The 15434-nt window shown below is 45.3% G+C and overlaps 1 protein-coding gene across 1 annotated transcript in view; it reads left to right on the forward strand.

Moving 5' to 3' along the window:
* ABLIM2 (actin binding LIM protein family member 2) overlaps positions 1 to 15434 on the forward strand; it is a 288154-nt gene that overhangs the window by 160654 nt on the left and 112066 nt on the right. Inside the window, exon 10 of the mRNA XM_069744770.1 lies at positions 3522 to 3668. Coding sequence (XP_069600871.1) covers positions 3522 to 3668 — 147 coding nt within the window. The remainder of the gene's footprint in view (positions 1 to 3521; positions 3669 to 15434) is intronic.

Raw genomic sequence — 15434 nt, forward strand, 5'->3', positions numbered from 1 at the left:
GGGCTTTAAACTTCTTGATGACACTGCGCACGGTAGACACAGGAGCATTCAGGTCTTTGGAGATGGACTTGTAGCCTTGAGATTGCTCATGCTTCCTCACAATTTGGTTTCTCAAGTCCTCAGACAGTTCTTTGGTCTTCTTTCTTTTCTGCATGCTCAATGTGGTATACACAAGGACACAGGACAGAGGTTGAGTCAACTTTAATCCATGTCAACTGGCTGCAAGTGTGATTTAGTTATTGCCAACGCCTGTTAGGTGCCACAGGTAAGTTACAGGTGCTGTTAATTACACAAATTAGGGAAGCATCACATGATTTTTCGAACAGTGTGAATACTTTTGTCCACCCCCTTTTTTATGTTTGGTGTGGAATTATATCCAATTTGGCTTTAGTACAATTCTTTTTATGTTTTTTCACTTAAGACAAATTAAATGAAGATAATAATACCAAATAATTTGTGTTTGCAATCATTTTCAGGAAGAAACTGAGTATTATCTGACAGAATTGCAGGGGTGTGAATACTTTTGGCCATGACTGTAGCATATATAAAATCCTGCAGGCAATTGGTGAGCAGGGCTCAAAATGGACACATAATTTGCTCAGACTGTAAAGGGTACATAATGATCTAGGCTACGGCACACGTGCATGACCGCCTTGACTTGTCATACAAGTGGAACGTTTCATAAACAAGCAAAGATTCAATACAGTATTTGAAAGGCATGCCTCTTTCTTCAGTTATCAGAATACTCACCACCCCTGCCTCCCTCACCAATCATTTACCCTGAACTCACTGACCAAAGCCATCTTCAGTGAAAACAGATTATCAAATAACTGAGGGATCAGATCACAGCTGCTCCTCATACATTTCTATAGAGATGGAGGAGCTAGAGAGAGATATACAGAGATGGTGCTGCTAAAAAGTCACCCTAGAGCTGTGCGCACAGTTACACTGCTCAATACTCAGTATAATATCCTCCATTGCTGCTCCTAATGAATAGGTGAACAGGATCTCCTCTTGTCAATGTGTGCAGTGTACTTGAAAGAGCATTGCATTTAGTCTCTTTCTTTAAGGATTTAGCCTCTTTTTTTTATAAATCAATAGTACAAGAAAAGACTCAATAAACTATTAGAAAAAAATGCCCCTTTCTCCCGTTATGACTTATCTTTTCCTCCAGTACTGATCGTTTACTCTGAATTCTCTGCCCAAATCAATCTTCAGTGAAAACAAATTATGAACTCACCGAGGGATCAGATTACAGCTGTTGCACATAGATGTCTATAGAGAACAGAGGAAAAAGAGGTGGCACTAGATAGAAAGACACAGAGATGGTGCTGCTAAAAAGTGTATTATGTCACCCCACGGCTGTCCTCACAGTTACACTGCTCAGTACTCAGTATAATGTTCTCCATACTGCTGCTACTCCTTAGGAGTAGGGGAGCAGGATTTACCCCTCTCTAAGTGTGCAATGTTTGGGAGACATCATAACAGTTAGTCTCTGCCCAATCTGGAGCTAAGCTCAGGGAAAACTGACAATTTGAAAAGGAGAATTGAAAACTGGTTAACCTGAGCTCTGATCACTGCTGTTAACCATTTACATGACACTGTCAATCTCTGACTGCAGCATTTGAATGAAACGCTCGCTGGTGAGCAAACAATCTCACATCGGCCCCTCATGCTGTGACCACGCGAGGTATCGATGTGTTATAATGGCAGTCAGAGGCCTGCTGAAGGCCCCTTTGGCTGCCATATTGGTACTTCTATGGACCCTATCCACAGGCTGAGCTTCATAGGAGATCATGATTTAAACTATATACTTCATATACTACATGTCTCGCAGTACTTAGTACACAAGATCAGATGATCACAAGTTCAAGTTCCCTAAGGTAAACTAAAAATTTATGTAGAAAAAAAGTTTTTTACAGTTTAAAAAAAGTAAAAAATCCCCCCCCCCGCCTTTTCTACCATTAAAATATAAAGAAATTAAAAAATAAACATATTCCGTATTTTTTCACCTTTTATTGCAATTTAATTTTTTTTATATACTGTTTCTCAGTACTTTTAATGATAAAACGAATGGTGTCCTTCAAAACTCCAACTTGTCCTGCCAAAAAAAAATAAAATAAATAAGCGATCATATGGCTACTTTAAAAAAGAAAAAGTTATGGCTCTTCGAAGGAGAGAAGAAAGCGCAAGAATGAAAATTTGGCCAGGAGTGCAGGAGATAAAACAATGTAATAAAAAAAAACATACCAAATTTCTGTGTCCACAAAAAAGATTTAAAAATAATTTAAATTATGTCTCATGTTGATTTTGCCTCCTGCTTGTTCAAACTCTTCTACTACATCCAAAAGTTATTGGCACTTAATTTCTCGAGTAAATATATGTATACAGTAATGGCACCCTTGAAATTGTTCCAGAAAATGAAGTATTTTTCCTAGAAAATTATTGGAATTTCACATGTTTTCTTATACACATGTTTATTTCCTTCGTGTGTATTGGAACAGCACAAAACTGAAAAAAAAGGCAAACTGGACATCGTTTCCACAAAACCCCAGAAATGGTCCTGCCAAAATTGTGGGTAAATAACTTTGTTTCAAGCATGTGATGATTGTTCAAACTCATCCGTGGCAAGTAAGTAACAGGTGCGGGCAATACGAAAATCACACCTGAAACCAGATAAAAAGGAGAGAAGTTGACTCAATCTTTGCACTTCATTCTACTGTTTACCTAAAACAGAATGAGGCCTACAAAGAAAAGGACACAGTACCTACAGTCAAACATGGTAGAGGGCCAAAGATATTTTGTGGTTCTTATGCTGTCTTTGGCATTAGGTGCCTCGACGGTGTGCAAGGCATCATGGAAATTGAAGTTTACCAACGAATTTTGGGTGCAATGTAGTGCCCAGTGTCAGAAAGCTAGGTTAGCTTCTTAGGTCATGGGTCTTCCTGCAAGACAATGACCCCAAACATACTTCAAGAAGCACCCAGAAATGGATGGAAATGAAGCACTGGAAAGTTCTGAAGTGGCAGCAATGAGTCCAGATCTAAATCCCATTGAACACCTGTGGAGAGATCTTAACATTACTGTTGGGAGAAGGCGCCTTCAAATATGAGAGACCTGGAGCAGTCTGCGAAAGAATAGTGGTCTAAAACTCCAGTTGAGAGGTGTAAGAAGCTTATTGATGGTTATAGGAAGCGATTAGTTTCAGGTATTTATTCCAAAGGGTGTGCCAAATGGTTTTACCATTGCAGTGCAATTTATTGTGTATTATTCAAATTGATGGAAACAATGTCCATTAGTCATGAAAGAGTCAATTCCAGAGGCGTTTTTGGGGACTCGTGATTTGGATGGATTGTTACTGAGTATTCTACTTCTTGGGCCACCTCTAATAGTTTATGTCCTCTAGCCCTACTGCTCTATATTCCCTTTAAGTTATCACCTTGCCTTTGTTTCACGGTTTTTACCTGCCCTGTTTTCCATTCTCGCCTGTCTTTCATCTCTTTCTTTCCTTTCTTTCTTAGGCAAAACTTGGAGATGAGATAATTGACTACAAGGATTTGGCGGCTCTTCCTAAAGATAAAGCCATCTATAATATTGACCGTCCTGACATGATCTCCTATTCTCCATACATCAGTTACTCCACAGACGACAGGCATAGTTATGGGGAGGTACTGGAAATGGTTTATTTACGCAATTGTTGTCAAAACATAACTCTGGGGAACCCCACCACTTTGCTTAAATATTCCCCTAAAACTTAAGAGTAATTCTTTATGCCAAGAATGAAGAGGAACGTGACTTGATTCCGTACCAAACTTCAGGTTGACGTGCCTCAGGTCTCATTGTGAGAGGACAAGGTAGTGACTCTTGGGGAAGTTAGTAAACTGAACGTAAACATCTTGCACACATTCATGTCCCAACGTTCTTCGGCAAAATGGCGCCAGAGGCGGCGCGTGCTCAGATTGCCCTTACGGTCACCAGAAAAATGGCAACGCTGGCAGCACATGCGCAGATTGAGATCTCGGCTAGTCATTAAGCCGAGATCCCAATCTGAACATGCGCAGCCACCAGCGCCATTTTGCTGGAAACCGTCGGAGGTTAATCTAAGCAGGCGCCGCCTCCGGTGACATTTTGCTTGAAAACAATAGCTCAAAATTTAAAAAAGGAGGCTCATATAAATGCCGAGGGTCGACAGCAGGTAGACAATAAATCAATATACGGTAACAGGGCCATTATGGCCATATCTTTACCAGGTTAAATCGTGATGACACATCCTCTTTAAAGGGGTTGTAGAGCCCCATAATTTTCATTATCTTTTTTTACCAAACCGTTTATAAAGGTCTAAAATAACAAAAGGAGTATGACTCACCTTACTAAACCCTGCCGCTCCTAAGCTAGAGCTTTTCTGGTCCCCGATCACTCTCTGTTCATCTGCGATGAAACACTGGACCGCTGCAACCGATCACTATCTGCTTTGGTGGCTACAGCCATGATGCAACATCTTTACTACAACCAGTAATTGGCACTGGCAGTCAGATATTGATAGGCCGTGTTATTGCTGGAACTTGGTAAAAAGAGACCATCGAGGGATTAGGGAAGTGTCAGCATGGGAGCGGCAAGGTGAGTTTTACTTATTTTGTTGAAATAAAATAAAAGCTCGAACGACAATAAGCGCAATAGGGTCTTATCAGGTTTACAAGGGAAAAGGTAAAACGGGATATGATCAACTAAAGTGGATGTAAATCCGCGCTGCCGAAGATCCAATATACGATGAGAGACACAATCATTGTGGTTTGTCCTGATGAAGAGATATGATTACCTCGAAACACGTTGACAAATAAAACCACAATCCATACTATATTTGGTCTCTCATCATATATTGGATCTTCGCCAGGGCAGATGTCACAAGGTTACAGAGCCAGAAGACCGCAGCGTCTGACAGCTCCTGCTTCGCCGCTGAGAAGAAGCACTTCTCCAGTGTATTAAATGTGATTTTTCTTTCAGCAGGACAGGGGTTAATTGGCCATGTGGATATTCCTGCTTTCAGCTGTGCTAGGCTAGTCACTCCTCTCTCCTATAAAAGCTGGGCCTTCTGGCCAGATCTTTGTCTGAGTTAGCACTTGCTAGATAGACCTGGAGAGTGAGAGCTGGTGTCTGGAGAGCTGGAGGAGATGATGGTGCGACTGTTGCTTGTTTGTTCGCTTGGAAATTCCTCATGCTTACCTGCCTTATTTTCTTCCCTCCTTCCTACACACCCTTGTGAATACCTCTCTTATTTGTGAGAGTATATTTGTGTGAGTGGAGTTTTCTTTTACCCTTGTCTTTGTTCCCCGTCTGTCGGGTTGGTGTACTGCGGTACATGGTAGCGCTTCACTTCCCCGGTGGGGGAAGGGGACAGACGCAGGACTGTAGCTAGGAGTCAGGGCTAGGGCGGAGGCCCCGGCATCCTCGCCATCTGAGGTATCACAGAGAACAGGGTGAGCTAGGGCGCTATCTAGTGTTAGGGCCAGGAAAGGTGCCCCTGGTCCCAGTTTACTCGCCAGTCCTAGCGTGACAGCAGATTTGCATCCACTTTATCTCCAAGTTTACTTATTTTGTTGTTTGGGCCCTTTTACAATCTAAGTTCCAAACTTTCAAAACTCTTCAGCACCTTCCAAACTTCTGACTTTTTCTCCTGGTTTTGCCCTCTTTGAATTAGCACCAAGAGGAGGCAAGGTGTTGTTCCTCAGTCCGGATCCACTTCTGGTTCTGGTTTGAGGTCTACATAGGGGAGTGCTTCTTGTTTCCGCACATGGCCATTGGTTTGTGGGAAGAGCTGGTCAATCGATAATTTCAATAGCTCAGTCACCCCACCTCCTCAACGTCTGCCATGAAAGAGAAGAGGGATGGCTTATTTTTTTTTTTGAATCAGATATTTTTATTAAACCATCAAAATTGTGCATAGACAATAAAAGGAATAGTTTGTTTTCAGCAATATACAAATACACAATACTTTTTTTTGTTAGAAAACTTATTTAGTCCCAAACCAAACTCCCACCCCCCTTCCCCCCACCCACTAGAGACCTGTCAAGAGTCATCCCCCACTAAATTATCACATACAAAAGTACAAGAAGAGGAAGATGACTTGTCAAAAAATATTTCCATAGGGGCAAAAGGTCTTCAGGTCACATTGATTCAAGCCACGGGCTCCACAACCTGTCAAAGAGGTCCATCTTGTTCCTCCTAACGTAGATACTCTTCTCCAAAGCAATGATACGGTCCACTTGCTTCATAAAGTCTCTCCTTGTTGGTGGCTCTTCCCTAATCCAGAATTTGGCGATCAACTTTCGCGCAATAAATAACAGTCTAGCTATAACCGTTTTATACAGCTTATCAGTTATTACCTCCTCCACATAGCCCAAAACACATACCAGAGGATCCCGAGGCACATTACAACTATATGCCAAACCCACTTTATTCAACACCACCACCCAAAAGGAGGACAGCCTGGGGCACTGCCACAACATATGAAGGATGCCTGCTTCGGACTGCGAGCATCTAGGGCATTCTGAATTAGGCCTTAATCCGGCTTTGAACAACATGTCTGGGGTTCTGTAAGCCCTATGAATGACAAATAATTGTGACAGCCTACCAGGCTCACTCATTGATATCTTGGGCACATAATCCAATACTGATTCCCATCGGTCATCATCAATCGCCCCCAGGTCAGCCTCCCATTTCGCCCTTGCTCTAATAGGGTGCTCCGCCAGAAAAGAAAATAGAAGGAATTCATATATACCCGAAATCACCCCCTTCGTGCCTCCCCCTTCAAGGATAAAATCCAGCATAAGATCCACCTGGATTTCAACAGGCCCTCTCTTACACTGTGCCCGGTACGCATGAGAAAGACGACGGTATTGGTACATCTCAGACTCCGGGAGTAAAAATTCTTCCTGCAATATCTCAAAGTCTCTAATTCTACCCTGATGTAAAATCTGGCCCATCCGAGAGATGCCTGCCTCCCTCCAAATATGAAATCCCTCCATCTGTCTAAACTCCTGTAGGACACAGTTGTTCCAAATGGGTGAGAATCTAGTGAGTGCCCGTACACCCCTAATTCCTTTAACTTTATCCCACACCTTGTGAATGAGCCTTACAGTGCAAAATTTAGAACCTTTCTCACGGAAATGTCCCCCCTCTAGGCCCTCACTCAACACCTTTGTCCCAATCAATGATCTCAGGCTGCAAGGTGCCCGCATCCCACCTGACCCATCTCCCCATCCCTTGAAATGCTGACACTGTGAGGCCAAAAAATACAACCACGGATTGGGCAATGCCACCCCTCCCTCCGTCTTTGGTCTCTGTAGGGTTTCCTGTTTAAATCTGGGGCTCTTCCCACCCCAGATCAGCTCACCAAACAAAGATCTAATCCTCCGAAACCTATTCTGCGATATCCATATAGGGGAATTGTGCAACACATAGAGTAACTGCGGCATCACAATCATCTTTATCAGGTTTATCCTACCAATTACCGATAAGTGTAGCTTTTTCCACGCCTGGACCTTGGTACGTATCTTACGCAGAAGAGGTGCCAAATTCAGTTCCTCAAAGCTAGTCAGAGGGAGTGCGATCTGAATCCCCAAGTACTTAAATTTCTCAACTAGCCTCAACCTTGTGACAGAGTCCCCCCCATCACCGTCCCCACTATCCCCATCTATCAACATCATATTCGATTTGTCCCAATTGATCCTTAAGCCCGAATAACTCCCGAATTCCTCAATAATGGCCTCCGTCTTTACCAAGGTCCCCTCGGAATCCTCCAAGAAGAGCAGGATATCATCAGCGTATAACGCTACTTTTTCTTCCGCCTCCCCGTACATAAAACCCTTCACCTCCCGGGACCCTCTGATCTTTGCGGCAAGGGGTTCCACCGCCAAGGCGAAGAGCAGCGGGGACAGAGGGCAGCCCTGTCTAGTACCTCTAGTTAAAGAGAAAGTCTCAGAGAGAGCGTCATTCACTCTAATTTTGGCCACCGGAGAAGAGTACAACAGCCGCACCCATGAGATAAATTTAGGTCCAAACCCCATTCGTTCCAGTACTGACCACAAATAACTCCACTCCACGCAATCAAAAGCCTTATGAGCGTCCAAGGATACCACAACCCGTTTGCCAACATTGTCAGAAGGGATTTGCAAATTTAAAAATAACCTTCTCAGATTAAGTGCCGTTGATTTATTGGGCATAAAGCCTGACTGATCCGGGTGAACCAGTCTGTCAATCACCCTAGATAACCTGTTTGCCAGAGCTTTTGCCAGTATCTTAATGTCAGCCGTCAAAAGTGAGATTGGTCTATAGGATTCTGGTAATTGTGGGTCCTTGTCGGCCTTAGGGATAACGACCACGATAGCCTCTCTCATTGAAACAGGTAACTCCCCTCTTTCCAATGACCTATTATACACCTCCGACAGTTTGGCCAACAAAGTTTCTTTCAATACCTTGTACATCTCAGCTGGAATACCATCCGCCCCCGGAGCCCTACCCCCAGCAACCCCCGCCAAAGCGGCCCCCAATTCTTCCTCCCCAATCGGCTCCTCCAACAACTCACAGTCTTCTTTACTCAACCTAGGCAGGTCAATCCCCTCCAAGTAGTCCGTCATGTCCTCAGCCCCCCTGTCCACACTTGAAGTATATAGCTTATTGTAGAATTTCCTAAACACTTCCAAAATCTGCTCCCCCTGAGTAACCAATATTCCATCTTCCCTCCTAATGGAGTAGACATGAGAGGAGTCCCTCTGTGCAGACGCCACTACCGAAAGTAAATGCCCCACCTTTTCCCCCTCTGAATAAAAAGACGCTTTTTGAAAGGCCCGCAATCTCTCCGCCCTTCTCAAATATAATTGATTGACCTCCTCTTGGGCCTTCCTCATCCGACTCTGAGACTCCTTAGTACAATGGGCCCCCAATGCTGCCTCAGCTGCCTTCAGTTCTTCCAGAATAGCTTGATCCTGTACTCTAGTCCTAGTCTTATGTCGTGAAATGTCACGAAACAGAATCCCCCTTAAATACGCCTTCATGGTGTCCCATACTACGTGGCATTCCGCACTCCCATCATTAATCCTAAAAAACTCCTCTATTTCAGCCCCCACCCTTTCCATGTCCAAGAGTTGTAACCAGGAGGGGTGGACCTTCCATCCCATCTTCCGTGAACCAACCTGTTCAGATAATTTTAATGATACCCGAACTGGACTATGATCTGATAGAATCCTGGGATTATATTCCACCTCACTTAACAATTCGTTCATCCCATCATTGCCCATGGCGACATCGATACGAGACATAGAACCATACGTGGTCGAGTAACAGGAATAAGAATAAGTATTAGCGTTTCGAACCCGCCATAAGTCAATCCAGCCTATTTCTCTAAGGTAATTCCCAAAAGGAGTGCCATTACCGTCCCTACGTAGCGGAGCGTGATTACTCTTATCCCAATGGTCGTCGGCAATATTGTTCACATCTCCAACCACCAGAAGAGGAACCCCGACCCACCCTCTCATATGCTCCAAAATCTCTTGAATTTTCTTACCAGAATACGGCGGGGGTATATATATTGAAACAATGCAAATCAGACGGTTAAGAATTTTACACACCAAAAGGACATACTGACCATCTTTGTCAATTTTAACCTCAACTTCCTCAAATGGAGTACTAGTATGGATCAAAACAGACACCCCCCTTGCATAATTAGAGAAAGTCGAGTGATATGCCCTGCGCACCCATTTTTTCTGTAACATATCTACTTTTTCCTCCACTAAGTGAGTTTCTTGCAGGCATATCACCGAGGGCCTCTGTTTCACTAAGTACTGAAATATTGCCGCACGTTTAGTAGCGTCCGCTAGCCCCCTAACATTCCAACTTATAATATTAACCTTCCCTCCCATTTCCTTAGAAAAAGGTATAAAATAAGAATCGTCTCTCCCAGGTCTCCCCCAATGCCCTCCTCCCCCCCCCTTCCCACCCCCCATCCCAACAACTAACCCAACCTTCCCCATCTAAAACTCAAGATAACTCAGATACTCCGAACTTTCTTTCTCTATATGAGAACCAAGGGCACTTAGTATACCCTAGAACTAAGTCTTTTGCCGTCCATCTCTTCCCCCCACACCGCGACCAATATGAAATATTCATTACGCCGCCGAACATAATACTGTAAACGTTAGGTGCAGTTGAACCAACTACAACAGTAACATTCAGAAAGGACCCCTCCAACGAAGAGAGGCAGAACCAGCAGAGTCACAATCCTTCCGAAACATTCTTAACGGTTCCGCTCAGTGCCAATCTTCTTGGCGTTGGTGTCCAGCCATTGCATCGCCTCCTCCGGATTTTGAAAAAATTGAACACGGTCCAGCGCCACGACCCTAAGCTTAGCTGGGTAGAGCATTGAATATTTTAGGTCCAGTTCACGGAGCCGTCGCTTGACCTCCCCAAACTTCATTCTAAGTTTCTGCACCGATGCCGAGTAGTCCGGATAAATGGAGATCCGATTCCCATTTATACTCAGGCCATCACTCAGCCTGGCCTTTCTCAGTAAAGTCTCCCGATCCCGGTAGTCCAGAATTTTTGCCAATATGGCACGAGGGGCCGAGCCGGGCGGCAGAGGGCGAGTGGGGACCCGATGAGCCCTTTCCACCGAGAAATGTTTGGTAAGGTCTGCTCCTCCCACCGAGTTCTTGAGCCATGCCTCAATATATTCAGTGGAATTATTTCCCTCCACCTTCTCCGGCACCCCAATTATTCTTAAATTGTTTCTCCGAGATCGGTTTTCCAAATCATCTGTCTTAAATTCCAGCTCTGCAATTCGTTGAATATATTTCTTTTCTCTTTTTAACAGTTCGTTTGTCTGATCCTCCACACTGCCCACACGCTCCTCCACCACCTCCACTCTTTTCTCCACTTTGCGCATAGCAGAGTTAAGGGACTTTATTTCAACTGTCAGATCATCCACCCTCAGATTCAGCGCGGCCAGGGCAGATTTGCAGTGAATAACGACAGAGAAAATGTCCTGCAGTGTTGGTTCCCCCATCCTTGGCTGCTGTACCACATCAGAGTCATTGGTCTGCACAGGGCTAGCAGCAGGTGTCACACTTTCTGCACTGTGCGCTCCCTGCGCCCTCCCTGGGGAACATTGCACCTCCACTTCACCGGTCCCAGCGTCCCCTCCACTTTCTTGCCTCATCAGGGCTTCCTCCACCTCAAGTCCCTCTGGACCCAGCAGCAGGGCTCCCCCCTCCTCCGTGCGGGCAAATCGCTCCAGCCAGGCTATTACCTCCAGCCTCCGGCGGTATGTAGCGCTGGCCCTGGCCGCCTCCTCCTCGGCCACGGCGCCATCTTGAATTTTCGCGCCGGCTGCAGGCGCCGACTGTTTGCGGCGCGGCATCTCCGCTCCTCACCGCTTATCAACTCCGGAGCCTTCTTCCCCTCGCCGGGGACTTGCGGGGACCCTCTGCCCGGTTTTCGGCGTTCGGCGGCGCCTGAAAGGGTAGGTTTAAGGAGCGGTGCAGGGAGAGAGACCCTTCGCACGTCCGCTCACATTCGTCGCTAGGCCACGCCCCCCCAGGGATGGCTTATTTATTGAGATGCCTCTTACATGCCATGGATGATGTGCTGATACTTAGTACTCAAAATGAAAGAGGAGCTGCTGAGACCAGGGACTTAAGCTGATATTCATTGTTATATGTGTAGGCGCTTATCTCTTAATAAAAATGATACCTTTTTTGTAGAGATCCGATGAGCTGGTCATGAAAACTTTAAAGTCAAAGCCATGTGTAGATCAGCCTGGAAGTGAACTAGGGGCGTGTCATAGCACTTAGATCGCTTCTTCCAGGTGCAATGACACAACTCCGGTGAATTTCCAGCCTGGTTTGCATATGGCTTCCATTCTAAAGTTCTCATAACCGGCACATCAGATCTTTACAAGAAAGGTCTCTTTTTTATTGGTGGTCAAGCGCCTTTACAGCCATACCTCTACTTCCATATGTAAATACATGCCGACAGGATCCCTTTAAGCTCCCTTTAAGCATGGGAAATAAAGGTATATTAGTAAATTATACATATTTAGATGAGGATAATATTTTTTTTAACTTGTTAACTAAACAACCCCTTTAATCCCACACATTGCGATGATATTTTTTGCTATTGAGATTCCCTAAATCAATATCCACAGTTGTCACAGCCGTGATTTATGTATTTCTGGGCACTCGGGCCAGGAAGACGTCTTCTCAGCAACTTTTACAAGATCAATGTTTTTGCACAAATATTTATGTACCATTAAACAGACAAAGAACCAAACCTGGCGCTGTGCGATATCCATATAATAGGCAGCCAAATGCAATAATCAATAAACGGACATCGGCACAAATGTCCCGGAGCTGGAGTCTGAAGTATTATCTGCCGAGCACATCTCAACCCACTCAAAACATCAAGGTTTATCTTCCATTGTTATACATTCTAAAAGTGACACCTAAAAAAATAATAAAATCATGCATCCTTCAACAGCGTTTTATATTTACAGCATTTTATTCTTTAATTTTTGTTTCATCGGTTCATTTAGGTTTTCTTTACTGGTAAATGCAATAAAACAAATGTTTTGTAACCTTTTGGATAAAATCTGTCAGATACAATATCTAGATAATCTAATCAGATTGCATCGTTGAAAAATTAACATCTAGCATCTGCCTTGGAAAAGTATTCATTCCTCACAAACGTTTCCGTATGTTACACCCACAAATGTAAATGCTTTTTATTGGGATTTCATGTGATATACCAGCACGAAGCAGCAAGTATTTTTTAACTGTCCCTTACGTTGCTTTTTGCAAACGGCAAACAGGACTTCTTATGGCTTTCAAAAATGGCTTTCTTCTTGCCACTCTTCCATAAAGGCCGGATTGTGGTGTATACGACTGATAGTTGTCCTGTGGATAGATTTTCCCTCCTGAACTGTGGATCTCTGCAGCTCCTCGACAGTGACCATGGACCGCTTGGAAGCTTCTCTAATTAATGGTCTCGTTGCTTGAGATGTCAGATTAGGTGGACGGCCATATCTTGATTGGTTTGCATACTCCTTCCATTGTTGAATGATGGATTGAACAGCGATCTGTAAGATGTTCAAAGCTTGGACAAATTTTTATAACTTTACCCTGCTTTACTCTTCTCCACAACGTTATCCCTGACGTGTCTGGTGTGCTCCTTGGTTTTCATGATGCTGTTTGATCCCTAATGTTCTCACACAAATCTCTGAGGCCTTTACACAGGGCTGCCACTAGAAATTTAGGGGCCCCATACTGGCAAAATTTTCGGGGCCCCCTTTAAACTCCGCCCAGGCTCCACCCCAGCCCCGCCTCCAGGCTCCACCCCACGAACTGTCCACAGTCCCACCGCTCTCTCTTGGAAAATCTCCACTTCTCACCTATCACACATTGACAGTTCCCATCACCAGATCACACATATAGCCGGCAGCTTTTGTTTTGGCCAAAAGATTTTTTAAGCCGCCACCATAACACGGTAGACACTTTTGGCCGGGCCCTACTCTGCTGTAACCTATTAAATATTTGTTAAAATATGCAATACAATTTAGGTATATTTTTATTTATTTTTCAATTTTTAAAATGACCTATAATACTACATACAAGGAACAAATACCACACCACTATGACCAGATGACATATTACCACCAGAGTGATCGAATACTATAAAATACAAGGAACAAATACCGCTACACCATGACCAGACCGCATATTACCACCAATGACTGAATACTACAATACTGATCAGTAATAAAAAAAAAAAAACCACAATACTATCACCATCAGTGCCATTATGCACAGGAGATTTGTAATTAGTAAGCAGTGTCTGTGTACAGGTAATACAGTGATCACCGGTGACATTACACACAGGAGCTCTGTATATAATATACAGTGTATAGTCTCAGTGTATAGGTAACACTGACTCACCAGTGACGTCTCTAGGTGAAGTCCTTCATCTTTCATCCAGCACAGACCGCCATCACTTCATCCAGCCAGGACTCGTCTCTGCAGGAAATAAAACAGTTATCTCGAGTTCCGCTTGTAGAACACATTACTTAATTTTCCCAACTTCTACATTACACCACATGAAGAAGGCAACATAGTATCAGTCTACACAGTAACAGGACCGCCCCCCTATTTAAAACAGTATACTCAAAAAATAAAATAAATACATCACTGCAATAATAATATCCCTTAATTAGCCCCTATGGTAATATTCGCCATCCTAGCCCCCGTGTGTCTCATTCCAGGCTCCAGCCATACGTTCTCCCATCCTGCCCTCCTGAGTATCCATTCTGCCCCATATGATCTCCCCATCCTGCCCCATCTGTCTCCATCGTATCCATCCTGCCCCATCTGTCTCCATTCTGCCCCATCTGTTTCCAATCCTGCCCCATCTGTGTCCAGCACTCTGCCCCATCTGTGTCCAGCACTCTGCCCCATCTGTGTCCAGCACTCTGCCCCATCTGTGTCCAGCACTCTGCCCCATCTGTGTCCAGCACTCTGCCCCATCTGTGTCCAGCACTCTGCCCCATCTGTGTCCAATCCTGCCCCATCTGTGTCCAGCACTCTGCCCCATCTGTGTCCAGCACTCTGCCTCATCTGTGTCCAGCACTCTGCCTCATCTGTGTCCAGCACTCTGCCCCATCTGTGTCCAGCACTCTGCCCCATCTGTGTCCAGCACTCTGCCCCATCTGTGTCCAGCACTCTGCCCCATCTGTGTCCAGCACTCTGCCTCATCTGTGTCCAGCACTCTGCCTCATCTGTGTCCAGCACTCTGCCCCATCTGTGTCCAGCACTCTGCCCCATCTGTGCCCAGCACTCTGCCCCCCCCCGTGTCCAGCTTTCTGCCCCCCCGTGTCCAGCTTTCTGCCCCCCCCCCGTGTCCAGCTTTCTGCCCCCCCCCTGTGTCCAGCTTCCTGCCCCCCCCCCGTGTCCAGCTTTCTGCCCCCCCCCGTGTCCAGCTTTCTGCCCCCCCGTGTCCAGCTTTCTGCCCCCCCCCCGTGTCCAGCTTTCTGCCCCCCCCCCGTGTCCAGCTTTCTGCCCCCCCCCATGTCCAGCTTTCTGTCCCCCCCCCCGTGTCCAGCTTTCTGCCCCCCCCCCCGTATCCAGCTTTCTGCCCCCCCCTGTGTCCAGCTTTCTGCCCCCCCAGCTGTAGCGCCGGCTAAGGGCCCGGTTCAGCCTGCGGCTGCCGGTAGGGGCCCGGTGAGCAGGTGATGCGGGCCCCCTCTGCTCACCGGGCCCCATACGTCAGTCACGGCTGTAATGCCCTGATGGCGGCCCTGCCTTTACAGAACAGCTTGAAGACACAAAAGCGCACAGAGAGGTAAAAAAATACTCTGTTGTAAAAAAGTCACAGTAAATAAGCAAGTGCTAGTC

The sequence above is a fragment of the Ranitomeya imitator genome, chromosome 1, assembly GCF_032444005.1.
Source record: "Ranitomeya imitator isolate aRanImi1 chromosome 1, aRanImi1.pri, whole genome shotgun sequence".
Classification (NCBI taxonomy): Eukaryota; Metazoa; Chordata; class Amphibia; order Anura; family Dendrobatidae; genus Ranitomeya; species Ranitomeya imitator.